Source organism: Podarcis liolepis (assembly GCF_965112155.1).
Source record: "Podarcis liolepis genome assembly, chromosome: 9".
NCBI classification, from domain to species: Eukaryota; Metazoa; Chordata; class Lepidosauria; order Squamata; family Lacertidae; genus Podarcis; species Podarcis liolepis.
In genome coordinates this window covers 42,029,189-42,049,776 of record NC_139564.1, presented here as the reverse complement: position 1 = coordinate 42,049,776, position 20,588 = coordinate 42,029,189, and the positions used below count along the sequence as shown (strand labels likewise).

The following is a 20,588-nucleotide window of genomic DNA, read 5'->3' as shown; positions in this document are numbered from 1 at the left end:
TCAGAGAAGAGAAACCTGGTATCCTACATTTTTACTGCAAGAATTCTATGCAAATAAGAAACACCACCATATCTCTTCATGAAACTATAGTGCTGAAATGGTAGCAATTTAAAAAGAATTGCTTCTGAAGCAATAGGCTCCAAACAGTTAACTGTCTTACAAAAATAACGGATTAAAAAATAAATTTGGGTTACTTTTTCTTCTTTTAAAAAAAGTCCTAAAGGCCATTTCCAATTTTGCATGTTTCTGTAATATGCTTTTTAGCTATGCTACCTTAGTTCAAAAGGAAAACTTTGCTCCTGCTGTGTCAGCAAACTGAGTCACTATCAGAAGCCACTATTCATTATATAGATTTTAATAACATGGAATCAGTACAACTACCACTTCTATGCACTAACAAAACACCAAATTCAATGCAAGTTACAATGAGTCTAAAGAATCCATAAATAGACCTTGACAGGAACTGAAATTCCAACAATGTGCTGTTGAGAACCCGTTACCCTCCAAGTTTCTAAAATCCCTGTTCTGCTACAATGCCACAAATTTGAAAGTAACTGCTTGAATTCGTAGACCTAACATGAATTGAGGCATCCAAACATAGAATTCTAGAATTGTAGAGTTGGAAGGGACCACGAGGGTCACCTAGTCCAGGTACCAGCAATGCAGGAATATTTTGCCTAACATGGAAAGAAAGAAGCAAGGGACTTTGTAGATCACAGAGGTCTGCTCCCTTCTCCCCTGGATAACCCTGTTGGATCTGTCAATAGATATCTATCTTCATAGCTATTAAAGGCTAGAAACAAACTTTCAGGATGCTGAATTCTATGCACCTTAAATTTAGTGCACAGCTGAGGAATTGGACCTGGCTAGTGTATTGTATCCTTCCTTGCTCCAACCCACTGGCCAAGTGGGTGGGGCTGTTCACCTGTAAATCATCTGGTGTCGTTATGATGTCGGATGACAACCTGAAAGGAGCTCACAAAGCCCCTTTGAAAGCCAGTTTTTGGGAACCAATCAGTTTACAAGCTACCCCCTTGAAAGTCCATTTGCTAGTGGTCTGAATATAAGCCGCTTACAAACATATTCCAAAGGGTGGCTGTCAGCACCCAACAGCTGATGAGAGCTGAGAGCCCTACCAGCTGCACTAGGGAGTTCCTGATGAAGTGCAGCCAGCCAATCTCAGTGAAGCTCCCTTTTGGAGCACTGAAGGACAATCCTGTGTGTTTCTGAATGTGGTTGTCAACTCACCACTCTGCTGCTTCCAGTTGGGGCCTAGGACTGCTCTGCCCATTTCTAACTCCAGTTAAAGCTTTTTAACCTCTTTCACATATCTGGCTAAAATCTAATCAGGCATGAATGTCAAATGTGAAAACTTTAATCTGATTAACACAAACAAAAGTTTTTAAAACTGATTTTCAGGTCCAGATGAAGATGGGTACATTTAACGCTGTGGTCTAAACCACTGAGCCTAGGGCTTGCTGATCAGAAGGTCAGCGGTTAGAATCCCTGCAACAGGGTGAGCTCCCGTTGCTCAGTCCCAGCTCCTGCCAGCCTAGCAGTTCAAAAGCACATCAAAGTACAAATAGATAAATAGGTACCACTCCAGCGGGAAGGTAAACGGCGTTTCTGTGCGCTGCTCTGGTTTCGCCATTAGCAGCTTAGTCATGCTGGCCACATGACCCGGAAAAACTGTCTGTGGACAAACATCAGCTCCCTTGGCCAGCAAAGCGAGATGAGCGCTGCAACCCCAGAGTCGTTTGCGACTGGACTTAACTGTCAGGGGTCCTTTACCTTTTTTTCATTACATGCATTGCTACAAGTAGTGAAATAGACATAGGTGGCCAATCAGATTATATACATTCTTTTTCTCCTCCATAGAAATGTTATCTCCAGTGGGGGAGGGAAATATTGCCTGCTTTGTTGTCCAATTAAACTAACCGAGACCACTTTACAATTTGTTTAATTAGTGTATTTTAAATATGGTCATATTTTAGAATGTCATTATTAATGCAACCTTATCCCTGAGGCTAGGATCATTGAACCACTCCAATAACTTCTTCCCCACTTCCATCGGGCTGGAAAGAAATGTCCTGTAGGTCAACAGGAAATCCTCGATAAATGTTGGATCAACCACTGAATGTTCTTCCACCAAATGCATTGTCAACCTTTCCGGCGTTCCCTATAAAATGTAAATGTTCAAATATCAATACACATGAATGCATCTCAGCTTGAGCCCCCCCCCTTTTTTTTTCTCACTGAAGTTAACATACATTTACTGGACCAGATTTACACAAAGTACCATACACAGCAATTAAGAATAGTTCTTTGGTGGTTTTTCTCATTAAAAAGTCTGAAAAAAGACAGCATCTGTATAACATTAGGATATAAATAAAGAAGACTGTAGTTTGAAAGAAATAGATAAACTGCTATTAGGTATATTATAGTATAAAAAATATACCTTGATAACAATGTGACCCTTTCTTGTTCCAGTGCGATCCAATTCCCTATGTTCTTTAACCATAACAATCTCTCCTTCCTCTTCTACCTTCTGCATGTTTTTCTCCACTTGGTTGAGGATGCGGCAGTAATCTTGCTGAGCTATGCACACAAACTAGGGAAAATAGATTGCAAGAGACAAGTTCAAAGGTAATGGTTTCTAAAATGTTAAGAGTACTTTGTCCAACCTGTCCTGCTGTCTAGAATACCTTAGTCCCAAGTGTAAGGGATGCTATAGATTTGCCATCCTCAAATGTAGCAGAAACTATGAAGTCAGACCTTTAACTTCATGAGATCGATTAATAACCCCCATTAGAGCTCATTATTATTACCTTCATTTTACTTTTATGGCACATACATATTTTTCTAAATTAGTTTTCCAGCTAAATGCAGGATAAATGCAGAAGTTGAACTTCTACAGGTTCCACTACTTCTCTGATTTTGGAACTGTTCACTATCACAAGGGCTACCATAAGCAATTTTTCTGTTATCACTGCAGATATAGTGCTTTATGCAATGAATATCCAAATGTGCCTTATGATCATTTCTGCTACACTAAGTGGTTGAATAAGCCAGAATGATATATTCTGTTATAATTCTTGCCTTAGGAAAGTGCATGATTAATTGATAAAATATGAATTAATGCCTATCAAAGAAATCTCATATCTCTATCCTTCTCCTATTGCCCTAAATAAAAGCTAAATTTGACTTGACATTTATTTTAAGGAAATTCCTAATTTCCATCTTGAGGGCATATAAAAAGTAAATGATGAAAGGAAAATGCCTTTTTAACAGTTGCTTCTACAATTAAAATAAGCAGCTATTTCCCCCTTTTAATCAGAATATTATTGCCAAGCATAATAAAGTAAAATAAAATATGTGATTCCTTCCACCTGACAGTCATGTCCTAACATGCAAGTTTTTAACTGAACACACCACACTTGTGCAATGTCCAGTTTTTATCACCGAGGGTTGTTGATGAACTATTTTGGTTCCAGAAATGAATGTATTCCCTTTTATACTGGAATGTTTAAAATCACAGCTTTTTATATTCTTGGATACAACTGCAGCTGAGATTCTCTCTCTGTCTAACTACCAACTGCAACTGCTGAGGCCGTTGTAGGGAGAAGCAGCAGCAGTAAGGCACTCCTCTCTCTCTCTGTTAAGAATATGAATCTAAATTATCCTGTATTTAATACAAACTAATTTCATTTTGTAAGCCACATTGGGCGGGCTCTACCTTGAAATACAGCATTTAAGAACAAAGAAAGAAATGAATAAATATTCATATATTTCAAATTAATATTCTTTCATTTAAAATTCATAAGAATGTGATCTTTACTTACAAGTATTGCAAATAGGTTCATTAACCACAAACACTGGATATTCATTTTGGTTTTTTGACAGATCAATGAGGCTGCGCTTGAGACACTGAAGTTATAGTACAGCCACAAGTTTACATCACTTAATGTTCTCATATTTATGGCACATAATGGCTTTGTTCAGCTGCAATACAGTTTAGTGCTATGTGAGTGAGCCTCAGGCTGGCCAGCTCACCTCTCCATATTCCTTCTTTGGCACAGCGATGGGTAGGAGTACAGAAGCAGTCACTTCCATTTTTAACTAACTTAAGGTTTTAGCTAACTGATCAACCCCAGTTGGTAGTTGTCCAAACCTGGATAACCCTTGGCTGTTCTTTTTATGGTTTAGTAAACAACTTCATACTGTGGTTTATTATTGTTGTTGCTACCCTTGTTATATTAATTGCCTTCTAAATTTATAGTTTCAAGGCAATTTAAATGTAAAATAATTCTTAAAAAAATTAAAACACAAACGTATTTAAAACAGGATGAAGACCCTAACAAGTAGTCAGTTAAGACCCATTTATCCAGATGGGAAAGCCTGTTGACGTTTCCCAAACCCATAGATCAGGCATAGATCTCCAGATCTATGGCGTGCGAGCGGCAGGGACTCCTTTCTGAGGCTCCCTCTGCCTTCGCTGGCGTGGGTGAGCTACCTCTTTCTGGAGGGGAGAGAGATAGCCCGCTCACCCCTTCCCCTCCTCAAAGATGGAGGGAGCCCTGGGATGGAGCCTGGCAGGCTCCTTTCCGAGGCTCCCTCCACCTTGGCTGGTGTGGGGGAGGTGGGCAAGCTTTTTCTAGGAGAAAGAGATAGCCCATTCGCCCTCCACTCCCAGAAGATGGACTAGGTGGTAGTAGCCAAGAGCACCGAACCTGTCAGGCTCCATGCATTTGACTGCCTTCACCCAAGCAGGCAGGCTACCTCTTTCTTCATGGGGTGGTTGTATTCCCTTGGAAGAAAGACACAGCCCACCCTCCCAGGTGAAGGCAGCCAGGCAGTAGCCAAGTGTATGCTTTGCCCCAGCACCACCATCAGGCAGCCTCTGCACCACTTCACAAGGTGTACGGTGCAAGCCACCCTATCCAGCCTTGCAGAACAGGGCTGCCTGATGCTGCTGGTGAGCGTTGAGCCTAGTATCAGCATCAGGGAGTCTCTGTACCACAAGGCTGCCTTCACCTAGGTGGCTGGGCCCCATCTTTCCTCCTGGGGTCTAGCACTCACAAAGCTGTTTTTTCTCAGCCGCACCCAACTGTCCCAGAGCTGATACCATATGACAGCAGGTGTGAAGAGCATCAAGCTGCGGCTGCAAAGACACACTAGAGTAGTGTACTCCTGGTGCGGGACTTAAATTTGTTGTCTTTTGCATTTTGTATCAAATGCACGCTCTGCTTTGTTCCACTTAGGAACTGTTCGTGTAAATTTAGTGTCAATTGTGCCTTGTTGGCGATTGGCTCCACTTAGAACTCTCCAACTGGAACTTCTGAATGAAGTCATCTCTTCCAAGAGTGGCACTTGCATTTTGCACAGAATTTAAATCCACTGCCAAATGCAAGAATCACTCTTGGCAGGAATCTTTGCAGCTTGAATTCAAGCTGAGACTGCAAAGGAAAAAAAACGTTCCTTCGCAAGCATAGCTTGAATTCATCCTGAGACCACAAAGGAGGAAGTGGATGCTCTTAAGAGTGGCTCCTGATTCCTTTGCCATGGGTTCAAAGTTAGGTCACCTGATGTGTTGTGTTGTGTTGTGTTGTGTTGTGTTGTGTTGTGTTATGTTATATGTTATGTGAGTGGCAGGTGGGTGATCCTGACCACCTGTCAAAAGTGGCCTGTGGAAGGTAAGGGAATTCTGGATCCAACCCACTGGCCAGCTTTGTCATAGAGTAACCACATATTTTGATCTCTTCCACACAGCTGTGCTGGAGAAGAGAGGAAAACACACCAATAATAATTCAGCATTACATCTGAGCCTGTCATATATTTGCATATTATTCTAACAGGTAATTCAGATTTTATTTTCTACCTGGCAATCATCCACTTTGGTTCTCATTACTCCTTTCATGTATTCTTTGTCCATGGTAGGGGAAACACCAAAACTGTTTCCCATGCATAATATTTCTGATCTTCCTTCAGGATGGGTTACTTCCACAGAACCATTCAAAATAACAGACCAGGAGTCCAGCTAAAAATGAAACATAGAGTTTGAGACATACAAACATAGGAAAACCATTTCACTCTTTAGGTATCATTGTGTGAATTTGTTTTTCAATAAATGCTTGCAAAAGGGAAATGAAAAAAGTGGGAAAGTACACGTATACATAATAAAAAAACCCTTCAAGATCCTGCAGTTTTACCAACATAAACTTTACACATGTACAGAGGTTAAAGGAGATTCAGACATATCTACTGGATATGCTGCCTTATTTATCAGCTACTTTTAAGGCAAAGAAGATTAAACATTGTATTTGCTTCTCCTATAAGCAGTATGGAACAGGACAGCTAACCTTTTCAGACCCATGGGTCACATTTGAGCTTGCCAAACCATCCGAGGGCTGTGTGACACATGGCTCCTGATCTCTCAAGCTCTTTCTTACACTTGCTTGCTCTGCTCTCTCTTCAGGATCTGCATGCAGACAGGTACACTTCGAGCACACTTTCCCCATGCCTACAACACTCGCTGTTATCGCACACCCAATGCTGATATCACACACCCAACGCTACTATCACACACCCAACCCTGATATCGCACACCCAACCCTGATATCGCACACCCAACGCTGATATCACGCACCCAACCCTGATATCACACACCCAACGCTGATATCGCACACCCAACACTAATATCACACGACCAAACCAGACAGCACTCTATCGCTTTCACTCCTGACTCTCCTCAACTCCTCTGATCAAAAGATGCTCTAAGCCAAGCTGGCAGTTTTAGAACACAGAGAGTGGGGCAGTTGGCAGTTATAGATCACTGCAGTTGCTGCAACTAATTTGCATCTGATGTTATCTGTCAAACGCTGATATCACACACCCAACGCTGATATCACACACCCAACACTGATATCGCACACCCAACGCTGATATCGCACACCCAACGCTGATATCACGCACCCAACCCTGATATCACACACCCAACGCTGATATCGCACACCCAATGCTGATACCGCACACCCAATGCTGATACCGCACACCCAACGCTGATATCGCACACCCAACACTAATATCACACGACCAAACCAGACAGCACTCTATCGCTTTCACTCCTGACTCTCCTCAACTCCTCTGATCAAAAGATGCTCTAAGCCAAGCTGGCAGTTTTAGAACACAGAGAGTGGGGCAGTTGGCAGTTATAGATCACTGCAGTTGCTGCAACTAATTTGCATCTGATGTTATCTGTCAAATGCTGATATCACACACCCAACGCTGATATCGCACACCCAACGCTGGTATCGTACACCCAACGCTGGTATCGCTCACTAAATGCTGATATCACACACCCAACGCTGATATCGCACACCCAACGCTGGTATCGCTCACTAAATGCTGATATCACACACCCAACACTGATATCGCACACCCAACGCTGATATCGCACACCCAACGCTGATATCACACACCCAACGCTGATATCACACAACCAAACCAGACAGCACTCTATCGCTTTCACTCCTGACTCTCCTCAACTCCTCTGATCAAAAGATGCTCTAAGCCAAGCTGGCAGTTTTAGAACACGGAGGGTGGGGCAGTTGGCAGTTATAGATCACTGCAGTTGCTGCCACTAATTTGCATCTGATGTTATCAGTCAAACTGAAGCCTTGTGGTTGTAAGGAAGGGCTTGCAAATACAGGAACATAGGAAGCTGCATACATTTAATACCATTTTTCACTGGCATAACATTCAGGCTACATTACACCCCTCTGTGATCTACTACAAATGTATGTCTAAGTCCAAGCTACATTAAGAATATTCTGTTCAGCAAATCTGTAATTTCTATAAATAAATAAATCTGTAAGCACCGGTGCAAAAATATTTTATCGGGGGGGGGGGTTAAGAACATAAAAAGGAAGTTTTAGATCTCTCAGGAAGGACCACTGAATTATGCAACTACTTACCTCTTCTCCATCATTTAGAACTATGGTCCCCGCCCTTTCTACGACTGCAAACACCATCACAGCACAGAGTTCTCTCCTCACTGACATTGTCATATTAGCAAAAGCGGGTAACTGATGCATGAATTCCAGGAGTTGTTCTAAAGAATAATGAACTCACTGAGTTAAACATGTATAAGCAATGACAACTACTTGATAATGAGATTTTAGGAATATGCCATGGGATTCTAAGATTGTATTATTCCACAATGTTTTGTGTACTGTATTTTCATTATATTCTACAGGTTTAACAAGTCATAAATCATACTACGTTTCAAGCATTTTACAACTTCCTTTTGTTTATTATATTAAAAATCTTTTTTTGTTAAAGTGTCATTTAGTAAAATTTTGGAAAATAAAATACATGTTAAAGAAACTGCAAATGCCACTAACATCTTCCTCTGCTGGGTTTCCACGGTAGCTTACCAATATCATCATCTGTCCTGTCTATTGGGTCTTTCTCCAGGCAATCTCTAACAATATCCCTGCTCATTAGAGGGTCAGAAGCCCTCTCAATATCCTCTTCATCATCATCATCCTCAGAATCCACTGCTGTCTCTGGTAACCCACTCAGATCCATATCGCCAGCTTCACTCTCTGTGGCCTGAAATGATCATTAAGTATCGAGAGAAAAAACATTCAGTGGCTTCTTATAATACTAAATACAACTCAAAACATGTACATGCAGCGAATTTAATATTTACTCCACAGACAAGCCAAGGTTCATCTTTTCTCAGCACTTTACCATTACCTGTGGGAAGTATATAACAGGAATTCACTGTATTTTGTGTAAAAAAGACACACCTTGCTTATATTGAAAGCAAGATTAATATATTTGTGAGTGCTGCTTAGTCCCATTTTCAAACTCATCTAAAGTATTACATGTTCACGATGAAACCTAGAATACTGCCATCAATTAATCACTCACTTCAGTCATGAACTCAGCAGGTGAGCACCACCAAAGGCAAAGCAGAGCTACCAAGAAGCAAATGGGATGCTTCAGCATGCTTTGGGGAGCTCTGTGTTTTGTAGAAGTACAGATAATTTTCAAGAACAGAAACCTAAGAGCCTCTACCCCTACTCCATGCAAAGGAACAGCTCAGTGAGGACTTGGAATGCTCACTGGTCACAGAATAATGTCTGATTGGGGCAGAAAACTTGAGGTGCTGCTGGAATGCAATAGGGTATCCTACAAGAGGACATGGATGGTACCATGAATAGAAAAACTCCATGCTGCAGCATTTGGATGCAGGTCACATTTGTATCGTAAGATTGCAAACAGCCTGTCTATCAGATATGGGAGTTAACTTCCAGACACTGTACGTGTACCAGAGAGGAAGAACACTATCTCCCAATTCTAATCTGCTCTGTCGATCATATGGAAATCAGAAAATCCAGCCAACACATGGCTTAAGGTCATTAATAGGTACCCAGAGGTGAATACATTTTATTGTTTCAGTTCTAAGATGAAACACTTAATAAATCCCAAACATATTTGCCTGCCGTCTGAAATAAAGCTGCTTTTTCTGCCGCAGCATCTGCTAAGCTTCAACTGTTATGATTTGAAGGAGATGAAGACTATTGAGAATGATCTGTAAACCATTGCTTTCCAAACTGATGTTTACTAGACTTGGGGCTAAAATATTAAAGGTCAGATAGCAGTAGAAAAGGTCAAGTATGTTTTTTTTTAAAAAAAAAATGTTAATTTGAGATATGAGATTATATGAGATGCACATTCTAGACTTTCCACAGATATTCTATCCTTATAGAATTTTAAAAAGTTGTTTTCAATGGACAGTTGGATAAATGCTCTAGCATAAAAATTGTGGATTTGACACTCTAGCCAAGCTATTCCAAGTACTGTACTGAAAAGACTTTTCCTACTGGAACAAATTTATCTGCCCCCCTCCATAAACTTTTTGTTTTAGTCTTAACTGATAGTCCCTTTTCACTTATAGACTCCATTTAGATGTATTAATCCATTAACTACCCAAATACACTGTACTTTATTTCAGCCCAATGATGTGGCCATGCCAGATTTGTTCAGCTAATCTAGTATCATCTACTTTAACAGGCAACAGGTTTCCAGGACCTCAAGTTTTATCTCTGGTTAAAAGCCATTTTAGCAGAAAATCTAAGGTCTATAAACCTGACCTAGTATACAGTCACTTTCTTTGTTTCTTGAGCAAACAAATTATTAGCCATGTTGAACACAAACTATACTATTTGCATAGACTTTATCTTTAAGGATCATAGACCGCATGCTTCTGTAAACCAGGAGAGGGCTTTCACACTCACGCCCTGCTTGTGAACTTTCTATTGACACTGGGGCTGGTCACTGTAGGAAACAGGATGCTATGCTACAAGGGTGAGAAAACTTTCTGGCCAGAGAGTCACATTCTTATCTTCCCACCCCTGCTGGGCCAAATATGACAGGTGTGGGGAGCTTCACAGTGCAGAATCCTGATCGTAGGGTATTTACAGTGCTCTTTGAAAGCTTTTTTGGCAAATAGCCTTGCACTGCTGTTTAAACCTCTGAAGACTGGAGTTCAGAAACACCTTTCTAGGATGCAACAGAAACACTTGTCTAGATGCACCCTAACTGAAAGCAAATATTCAAAAATTGAAATGAAGCAACAAGACCATGTCAATTGTATAATATTCCCAGTGACAGATTATTATACATGCCTTTGCTTCCTAAGCCTAGGCTTTACTGCTCTGTTTCAAGGAGTTCGTCAGGATTAGCTTTTGCTGTATTTGTGGACTAGTGCAAATGATACACACCACTTCAAACTAAATAAACTGTACTGGGGTGGAAGAATTCAAGTTCAATCAATCTGTTGAGCATCTAGGTATGTAGTGAAATTATGTCAAACTGGAATATCACTTGTGTTAAGTTTGGCTGAATATGATGAAGTTTCTCTTTTTTCTTTTTTGGGGTGTATGAGTATACTTAATCAATTGATTAAAAGCTACCTCCACAGGGTGGCCAGGTTATATGGACAGCTGATGATAATGCCATTAGGTCAGACCATGCATCAAAGTCCAATAAAAAGTTATGACCACCATATGGATGAATAATTATTCAAAAGTGGTTCATGGCAGCCTCTACATAAAGACCACATTTTTAAAACTGGCACCATAACATCCATTTATTATTTTTTTCAATAGGTAACAAACAAAGAAGGTAAGTGCCCCTTAAATTAGTGTGGCCAGGTACCGTGGTGTACTGGTGTACTGACGACTCTTAACATCCAAATTGAAGTCTAAATCATGAGGTATGGTGACTCCAGCCTTTGGGCAATGTGGGGAAGGTATTGGATGTTTGCTTACCTAGTATTACCCACGTTACGGACGTGAAATTTGGGATAGCACAACATTCCAAGAAAAGCTTGAATGCTACACAATACTACTGTTTTGCAGGGCAGAGAGCAAACTGCTCACCCCGACCCTGCAAAAGTATTAGAATTTTTCAGTATATTCAAAGGAACCTCAATGACCTCTTACAAATAATGATTGTAGGAGATTTCATATTGGCAAGTAATTCTTGTTTTAAATGGATTTGTCTTTTATGTATAACACATGACATACAATTTTAGAAACAAACAGGAATATTCTCAGATTATTGCCGAAAGCATCTCAAGATTCAGCTTCATGATTTATTCAACTCAAAGGGACGTCTATGAATATATTTTCATTGCATAGTTGCTCTTAAACCTGCAGTATTAAATACTTCATATGAAGCAAATACCGATAAGAGTTAACTGAGCACACAACACCATAAGTAATATTTGTAGCTACTATTTTTTACTCCATAATCAAACATAAGGTGAACCATTACTTCTGGGTGTGATTTGTGAATGTTGCCATAAGAAGGTGCCCAAACAACTAAAGGAAGAAACCACACTAACAAAACCCACAGTGTAGTCAGTAAAATTAATATTTACATAATTTACCATTTTAAAAAGAGTAAGTATAATATATATGGATATCAACCTTATGAGAACTACGAAAGTCTCTTATCTTCCACAATTCATTTTCTAGTTCATTTATTTCTGTCCACTAGACTATGTTAAATAACAAATGATGGATAGTAGTTTTTATTAAGTGCTTGTTCAATTCAATAAAGTAACATACTCATCTATTTCCCAACCTATAAACAAAGTCACCTGCAACAATGTGAAAGCAGAAAGTAGTTTCTAGTACAGCACCACAGAACAAAACATTACAAAGCAAAATATGCATTTTAATTTCTATGGTTCACATGTCATAAACAACTACTAATTCTACATAAGCATAATACCAGCGCTCACAAATACTTTACTGCCCCCTCCTGACACTGTTGTTGCCCTTTCCTTTCAAATTACTTTCTTCCACACACTTCTCACTGGAGGTTACTGTGGTGGTGGTCTTTGCACTTCCAAATTCTCCCTGCTTCTGCTGACCTCTCATTTCACTGCCTCCCAAATTCATTCCACAAAAATCTGTTCCCCTTTACATCTCATCTCTATATTTCTATCCTGTATCACCTCCTGGCCCGCTCTCAACTTTCCATTCAGACTCCGACAACTTCTGTACCTTCCTCCTGAACTTAACATTCATTGTCTCTGTGACACAGCTGCATCCCATCTCCTGTCCCTCATTCCTTCTATGTTTGCTTTGGGATGCATTCCCTAACATATGACTTTCTTGTTCTCATCTTCACTTGGAAATGCTCAGCTTGTGCCACAGAGTTCATCCAATCTGAGCAACACATTCTCTCCTTCGACATGCACACTCTCTGCCTTCTGTATATTCTACTTCTTGCTCCATTTGTCACCTGCAGTCAAGTGGTGCAAGGCTTTCTTGGGAACATTGCCTACTTCTCTGCCATGTCTTCCCACCCCTTATGCTCTTCAGGGGTTAAGTACAGTTCATCAACCAACTCTTGTTTGCCCCAGCTCTCTCAACTAACTATTGACCCCTCTAAATACCCCAGCCTTTCGCCAACATCCTCAAGTCAATCTCTTTGAGTCAAACAACACATAATGATGAATACACAGCCTAATGATATGTGGTCATTTTTTAAACAGCTGTTGCCAGGAGGAAAGGACAATACAAGTATGATCTTATTGTTTAGGAGGAAGGTTATCTCTTCCCCCTTGCATTATGTTTCTGACATATATCGCATACCAGTTTACTGTTTTTCACCAAACTAAGGGGAAAGTTTTGCTTGGACCAAAATTCAGGTGTAAAGGGTAGATCCACCTCACACACACGGTCCTGATTTACTCATGTAAATGTGAATTTCTGTTCATCACACAATCATGAACACAGTATCCAAAATGCACATCTTTCCTCTCATTTCCAGGTATTTTGCCTCTTAAACCTACTTCAACCAATTTTCGTTTTCTCTTTGGTTGACTATTATGTTGTCCTTTATTATCTGCCCCATGATCCTGACTCCTGGGTGTCATCTTTTTTATCACAAATATCCTTCCACATATTAAATTTCTCCCCTTCCTCTGGCTCTTTCCTCCCTGCATTTAAACATGCCTCTCTTTTTCACATTCTTAAAAAAATAATCTGAGCTTTACCCTTTGCTTTCAAATTTCTGGACTGTGCCACATACTTCCCTGTCTTAAATTTCTCTCAATTCCTCTCTTAGCTCCCTCTAATCTGGCTTCTACCTTTTGAACCCCACTGAAGCTACCCTCATCAAATCACTCCTCAATGCCAGATCCAAGAGGTCTCTATCTTCTTCTCATTGGTGCCTTTGTTGCCTCTAATACAGTTCATTAGTTTTTCTGCTTCACTCCTTTTACGTACTCTGTTTCTATGGCTCTGTTCTTAGCTGGTTTGCTTCCTATCAGTCTAATTACTCGATCACTGTTTCCATAGGGAAAGTTCTTCTCTGCTGAACCTCCACAGGGAGTTATTCTCAGCCTTCTGCTATTTTCTCTAACTATACTGTCCCTTAGTGACTTCATTAAACTTTGTGGCTTTCAGTACACACTGATGACACCCAACTCTACCTCTCCATCCAAGAACTTTCCTTCTACATCCAATCCTTTATTTCCAACTGCTTTTTGGTTTCCCAGTTTTATGTTTCATTGTTGTCTCAATACATACAGGGCTGAACTTTCCTACTGAACCTTACTGTCTTTGCAAATGCTCCTTATCCATTGATAAGATTACTACCCACTTGTTGATCAGACACTTGCTGATCAGCTTTGAGTTTATCTTTAATTCCTCCATTCCATTTTATACAATCTGTTAAGTCAAGTTGCTTCTCCCGTTACAACATTATGAAAATAGCCCCACTGACTTTTGTGCAGCAGTTTGGTTCATGATCTAATCATCCCCCAACTTGAATTGCTACACTATTCTCCTCTCTAGCTTGCTGTTGTCACATTTAGCCCTCTCTCCATCCTCTATTTTGCTGCCAAAATCATTCATTGTTCAGGCTATAAAACCACCCTCCCTAAACACCTGCACTGGCTTGCTCTTACTTTCATCATCCTTACCCTCTAGGCTACTGCTTCCATGTTGAACATTAGATTTGTTAGTTCCTCCTGGTAGAGACCTGTACTTTGTTATCTTGTAATGCACCATACACATTATGACACAATAGCATAAAGGAAATTGACTAGATACTTGCAGAATAAGGGGCACATGAACCAATGTACAAAGTATGAAGAAAAGACTCTGAGATGACACAAGGCCAATATCCGTAAGTACAACTCTAATGGGATGAAGTTACTGTATTCAGGATCACTTATTCTGCAAGAAGCCTCCAGATGTAAATGTATTGAACAATGTAGCTTTCTTTATATCTCAAGACTGTGTATTCCCTTCTTGGTTCAGCTTTTTGATTTGGTTTGTAATTTTGGATGGTTCACTGCATCAGAAGAGCAAGACTAAACAAATGCCTGGCTGCTCAATTCTGTTGTAATTCAATGCTTAATAAGGTCATCCAGATGGAGGGAGTCCCTAAAGGAAACAGGTTAAGCCACAGACCTGTTGGAAAGAAGGAAAACACTAGGTACCCCCTTGATTTGGGGGGCAATAGGATATAAATAAGTCATGAGATTGCACTAGTTCCCTGAGTTATCATCTAGACTGAATATCTTGGATAATCAGTGCTATATTGTAATAGTCACATGATACAGCCAAAGACTGAAGCCATTATATTAATATTGCTGAATCAATATATGTTTGCTTAGTCTATCACTTACAATGATTTTATCTTCTGGATTTAGTTCGGCCAAAGGCTATCTTTTGCTTTGTTTTTGGTTATTCCACCTTCAAAACCCCAGTGAAAATTAAGCTGAATAGCTTATTATTATTTTTAAGAAAAAAAGTATCAAAGAAGTGAGAAAGTGTGGAGAACTTCTCATGGGTAGGTGCACAATTTTGTTGTTACTTTCAAGTTGGCCAAGGCACGTTTCTTAAAGTTCTTTCAATCATTCTACAAATCATCTCGCTGGTACTCTATCTACCATTCTTCAACCTTCCTGTGTGTTTTCCTTTTCTGGAACCACCTTAAATTCTCAGCTGGACAGCTGTGTACTTGACAACTGCTCATTGTTATGCTTTTAAGTGAAGGCCTTTTACTTTTAAATAAATCAGTGTTGAGAGACATTAAAAGGTAAAAGGAAGAACTTCCATTAAAAAGCAAAATCAGCAAGTGCACCATGCTCAGGAATTCAGTATCTAGCCTCCCTTTCCCCCCACACTTCATTTAAAGTTCAGTAGAAAATGTTGTGAGGTAATTCCTCCTATGGATCAAAAATCCCAGGCAGAGTACTAATAAATACCATATTTTTCGCCCTATAGGACGCACCGTCCCATAAGGCGCACCTAGTTTTTTGGGGGGGAAATAAAGGGGGGGAATTATTTTTTCCCCAGGTGCGGGGCTGGGGTGGGGGAAGCCCGAGCTTCCCCCGACCCCAGCCCCCAGAACAGGCAACACTCCGCAAGCCGACAGAGCCCGGCGCCGGGCTCCCGCGCCTTGCGGAGAGCTGCGCGAAGTCTGGGCGCGCTGAGCTCAGTGCACTCAGGCTTCAGCATGCAGGCAACTCTCCGCAAGCCGTGGGAGCCCGACGCGGGCTCCCATGGCTTGTGGAGAGCTGCACGAAGCCTGGAGAGCAAGAGGGGTCGGTGCGCACCGGCCCCTCTCGCTCTCCAGGCTTCAGCGAAAGCCTGCATTTGCCCCATAGGACGCACACACATTTCCCCTTCATTTTTGGAGGGGGGAAAGTGCGTCCTATAGGGTGAAAAATACGGTATTTAAAGTATAGAGAAATGTACACCCAACCCATCAACACCTTGGAGCAATAAAGTAAATTCTAAACCCTGTGCTCCCGAAAAATTTCAAAAGAAATGCGAAAGTTTCCTGAGAATGGGGGAGGGGTGCCTCTTTTCACAGGTTTTTTTTTTTGTGTGTGTGGAAGGCAGCATTTGGCTAATGTGCCTTTGTCTGCGTTTTCCAGTAAGCAACTAGGACAGGTGATCCCAAAGGATGTGATGTGCACTAATTATCTGAGTCATTTTAAGGTTCACCAGTAAAAAACACATTGGCCCTAAAAATACAGTGTTTTGCTTCCAGGAATCCCATTTGCTTCACACTCTATTTGGGCTAGTTTCCTGTTGCTGGGAGTTAGCTAGTATAGGGAAGCTTTGATAGTATATTTAGAACATATTGTTCACTGGACACCAAACTTACCACTTGACAATTATCAGTTCAATGGAGTTGACCAGCAAACTGGCCCAATGATTTCCAAAACTTTAAACTAACCTACAGACTGCTTGAAGCGCCCCACAGGCACAATATGTTTAGCTGCAGATCTGCAAAGGCAGAGGAGGGAAATCCTGCTTTTTCAGGGGTTTCACTTGAGCTTCAGGAAGTACCACCATCACACTCTCTGCCTACCATGGGGAGGGGAAAGCCGCCTTGCAAGACCCGAACATAGGTTTTCCTCATCTGGTGTGGGGAAGCAGCGTGGAAGAAGAAGCCTATTTTACAAGCACCATTAAACTCAAGAGAAGCCTCTTTCACAGAAGATCAGAAAACAGAAGGGAAAACCCTGTTTTTTTAATTCCACTGTGAAAGGGGGTTTCTCTTGAAGACACATTGCTTGTAAAATACCAGCATCTGTCTCTCCAGCCCCTGAAATGGCTTAAAGCGGCAAAGTGCTGTTAGAACCAGCCACCTGCGTCTGTCTAAAGGGAACATGAGGGCTGGCTTAAAGCGGCAAAGTGTCATTTGACCTAGTCTCTCCCATTCTTTAAAGAGCTGTTTCAAACAGCATTTTGCTCTGCTTCTCCTTTCAGCAGGAGGAAGACAGCAGTGGTACCGTCTCCCCCTCATCCTTAAATAAGAAGGGAAGGGTTTCTAAACCCTGTCCTCTTGCCCAACAGTTGGTACCACCAGCAACATCAGCTGATGGGTGGGTGTAGCTTGGGAAAAATGGAACCCCTTAAGTGGTCCAGGGGCTGGCAGTTCCATACCCCTGCTCTACATTATAGTTCTTCTATAAGACTAGAGCAAACAATCTTCACACAATCATCATTACCATTCAAGATCACATCTTTGTATTCCAATCAATACAAAAGCAGAAGGGTCAAACTGAGCTGCAGACTACGTATCTATAATCTGACCCTTACCTTCTCACAATATTTGTTTTATTGTGGGACAATCAATCCCAACCTTTAGTAATTACATCCTACATTTATTCTGAATTCAAACTTTTTTTCCCCTTAGGCATTTCTTAATATACAATTTAAGACATAATCATAGAATGAACTTGCAGAAATGCCCCACCACCATCACCAACAGCTGTTTACTTTGTTCTTCGTGACAATGTTTTGGACTCTGAAAGTATTATGAAGCACATCCCTAAATCTACTAATTATTTCCCATTACGTTACATACTAGAAACATAGGAAGTTGCCTTATACTGGCTCAGACCATTAGTCCATCTAGCTCACTACTGTGTATGCTGATTGGCAGTGGCTCTCTAGAGTTTCATACAGGAGTCTTTCCCAGCCTTATAAGGAATGCCTGGGATTGAACCTAGGATCACTAGCACAACCCTTCTCAAGCTGTATGTAACGTGCTTACATTGAAACATGTTCAGTCCCAGGCTAGGCTCTTCCTGTTCTACTTCACTTTCTAATCTGAGTTTTAATTATTTTAACCTACTGTTTCTAATCATTTATTTGTTTATTTTTTTGTTTCATGTCTGCTCTTGCCCTGATTTTGTGTTATAAACTGCACTGGGAACTATTTGGTTGAAGGGCACTTGATATGTTAAATAAACCAGCCAACAAAAAAAAGTGGAACAAATAGTAAGATGTCGCTTGTAGAAGGTTAGCTATTTCACATGCATGCATGAGCAAACTGATTGCGCCTTTCAAAAGTAAAGACCCTTTTGTAAGAAACAAGTTTTATTTATGACATCTGGATAGTTTGCCTTCCACTTAAATGGATAGCAACCCATTTTGAAATTGCTATGACTGCACTGAAATAACAAAGCATGATGTTCCCATCATTATCTTCATATTATCCAGATTTCTACCAAATTACTAATTACCCAGAGTAAACAAGGTCTTCCTCCATTAAGCATGTAGGAAAGCGTGTATCTCAATCAGTAGGGCTATAAAGTGGCATTTGCCTCCAAAGGTTCTAACTGGCATTTGCAAATGAATCTGTTTTCTAATAAAAAAAATACATGAATACAGAATAGGGAAAGGAGATGGGTGGGCGTGGGTATAAGATTCTGTAGACTATGAAACTAACCACTACAATTTAACCGAATTCTCCCAATCTCCATGTAGTGATTTTGCTGGTTGCCATTTTTAAAATACTGACTTAGCTCAGTTACAACTGTTCGCTATCATACCTGGTAGATATCAGACAGGCTGCTGCTTCCAGAGTCGCTAGTGATACTACATCCTGAATGACTAGATGAAACGTGGGTCACCTGTGGGTGGAGACTGTCAGTAAGGTGCAGTTTTGTGAAATCTGCAGGAAGCTGTAGACAGAAACAGAAAAGGCATAATTAAATTGTGTACCTAGGCATTCACTTCATAAACATTTGAATGATTAACAGTACTCGTCAGTACTAAAACCATACAAAATTCATTAAGCAAATCCTTAAGGACAGAAGGGTTGAGAGGGTGTTTCAAATGTATGCTTTGTAAATATGTGACAAACATAAACATTACTATGGCTGTTGCTGTAAATGTTAAGAATGGAATATGACTTGCTAAGAACAAACCCTTTAGCAAGCATTTACTCATGATTCCCACTGGAATCATGTGAACGGTCTCAAAGGAATCAGTGGGAGTTACCATGACTATATTTAGGAGGTAGTCACTGGCTTTTGTGAGATGAACACCTGTTAATGCACAAATACTTGTGCCAAGTAGGGTTGAGGGAGCAATGCTTAAATATTGGAATATGTTTCAAACTTGTTTGATTCAGTTTTTAGAAACTAATGAGAAGTAGGAAAATATTACTTAATTTGTGAGGCAGAAATGCAAAACTATAGCTATGTATCATGCAACATGTAAGTGACTGAAATTGTGTTAAACAAAGAAAGCTCTGAAATTTCTATAGTCTGGTTTTTTTAAAAAAAACATGATGCTCATGGCTAGCATAACCTCTCAGCTGCTATGATTTTGTTGTTGTTGTTTAAACACAGGTTGGCTGACAACATAAAATACTTTTTTGGGGGGGTTGTACTATTTTTTTCTAAGCAGTAATCTGAAGTAACAAATAAATAGTAAAATTATTTATCTCTCTAACCCTTAACTGTTCATTCAGAACCTATGTTGGTCAACAACAGTCACCATTCGTTTTATGCTTCTCCCATAGTTCACAAATTTCCAGAGGAACCAAAGGATACAGACCCCTGTGATGCTTGCATACTTAATAAGAATTTGGAGGTAGTTTCTCAAGCTTTAGACATCCTTACCAGTGGTTTTTCTGGAAAGTTGCCACACTCCAGACCCTCTCATTCAATTAGAATGAAAGTGGATAGGGACAGGAATAATAAACTTGCATGGGACAGGAATAATAAACTTGCCTTTGCTATCTGCTCTAGCTACTTTCTTTGTTTCCAGTTCCCCTATAGGAAATGAACCAGCAGAAGATGGAGCTCAGCTAAATTAGTCTCTATCTGGTTGCCCTCTACCCAAACTATAGCTTTTAAAGAAGTTACAAGACACTACTGAAAAGCATGGCTCCAAAGAGCCACACAGTCCTCTTTAAATATTTCCACAGCTGAGCCTGAAGCGATTCAGCTGATATTGACAGTGGGAGGTTATGGAAGAAGCTACTACTTGTCAGCTAAGCACAGTAATAAGATCATTCCAAAGCACTTCCCCACTACTAGATTCTACTTTCGAAATGCAGAGCCTACATAAGATCACTGTTTCCATTGTAGAGAGCAACATCTCCCTACATCACCTAATAAGAACACTTATACAATCTTGCACAACTCTAAAACTAATCTACCCTGCCTAGTTTTTCACTTAAGAATCTTATTATATTGTTTAACTAAATCATTGCACACACAAAATAACATCCAT

At 40.4% G+C, this 20,588-nt stretch overlaps 1 protein-coding gene and 1 long non-coding RNA gene across 12 annotated transcripts in view; one reads left to right on the top strand and one right to left on the bottom strand.

The window, feature by feature from the left end:
* The window catches only part of RAPGEF2 (Rap guanine nucleotide exchange factor 2), a 153,699-nt gene that overhangs the window by 27,117 nt on the left and 105,994 nt on the right, over positions 1-20,588 (bottom strand). For all 11 annotated transcript variants that reach the window (XR_014529989.1, XR_014529990.1, XR_014529991.1 and 8 more), the window contains 6 exons: positions 18,896-19,027; positions 8,436-8,613; positions 7,974-8,110; positions 5,879-6,037; positions 2,459-2,611; positions 2,015-2,179 (listed from right to left, as the gene is read on the bottom strand). Coding sequence is in view for 8 of the 11 variants with exons in the window: in XM_083520201.1 (XP_083376327.1) it covers positions 2,015-2,179; positions 2,459-2,611; positions 5,879-6,037; positions 7,974-8,110; positions 8,436-8,613; positions 18,896-19,027 (924 nt within the window). In the remaining 3 variants the exon portion in view is untranslated. The remainder of the gene's footprint in view (positions 1-2,014; positions 2,180-2,458; positions 2,612-5,878; positions 6,038-7,973; positions 8,111-8,435; positions 8,614-18,895; positions 19,028-20,588) is intronic.
* LOC310714769 overlaps positions 2,566-20,588 on the top strand; it is a 20,430-nt gene continuing 2,407 nt past the window's right edge. Inside the window, exons 1-2 of the long non-coding RNA XR_014530057.1 lie at positions 2,566-2,646; positions 5,770-5,855. This is a non-coding gene — a long non-coding RNA (uncharacterized lncRNA). The remainder of the gene's footprint in view (positions 2,647-5,769; positions 5,856-20,588) is intronic.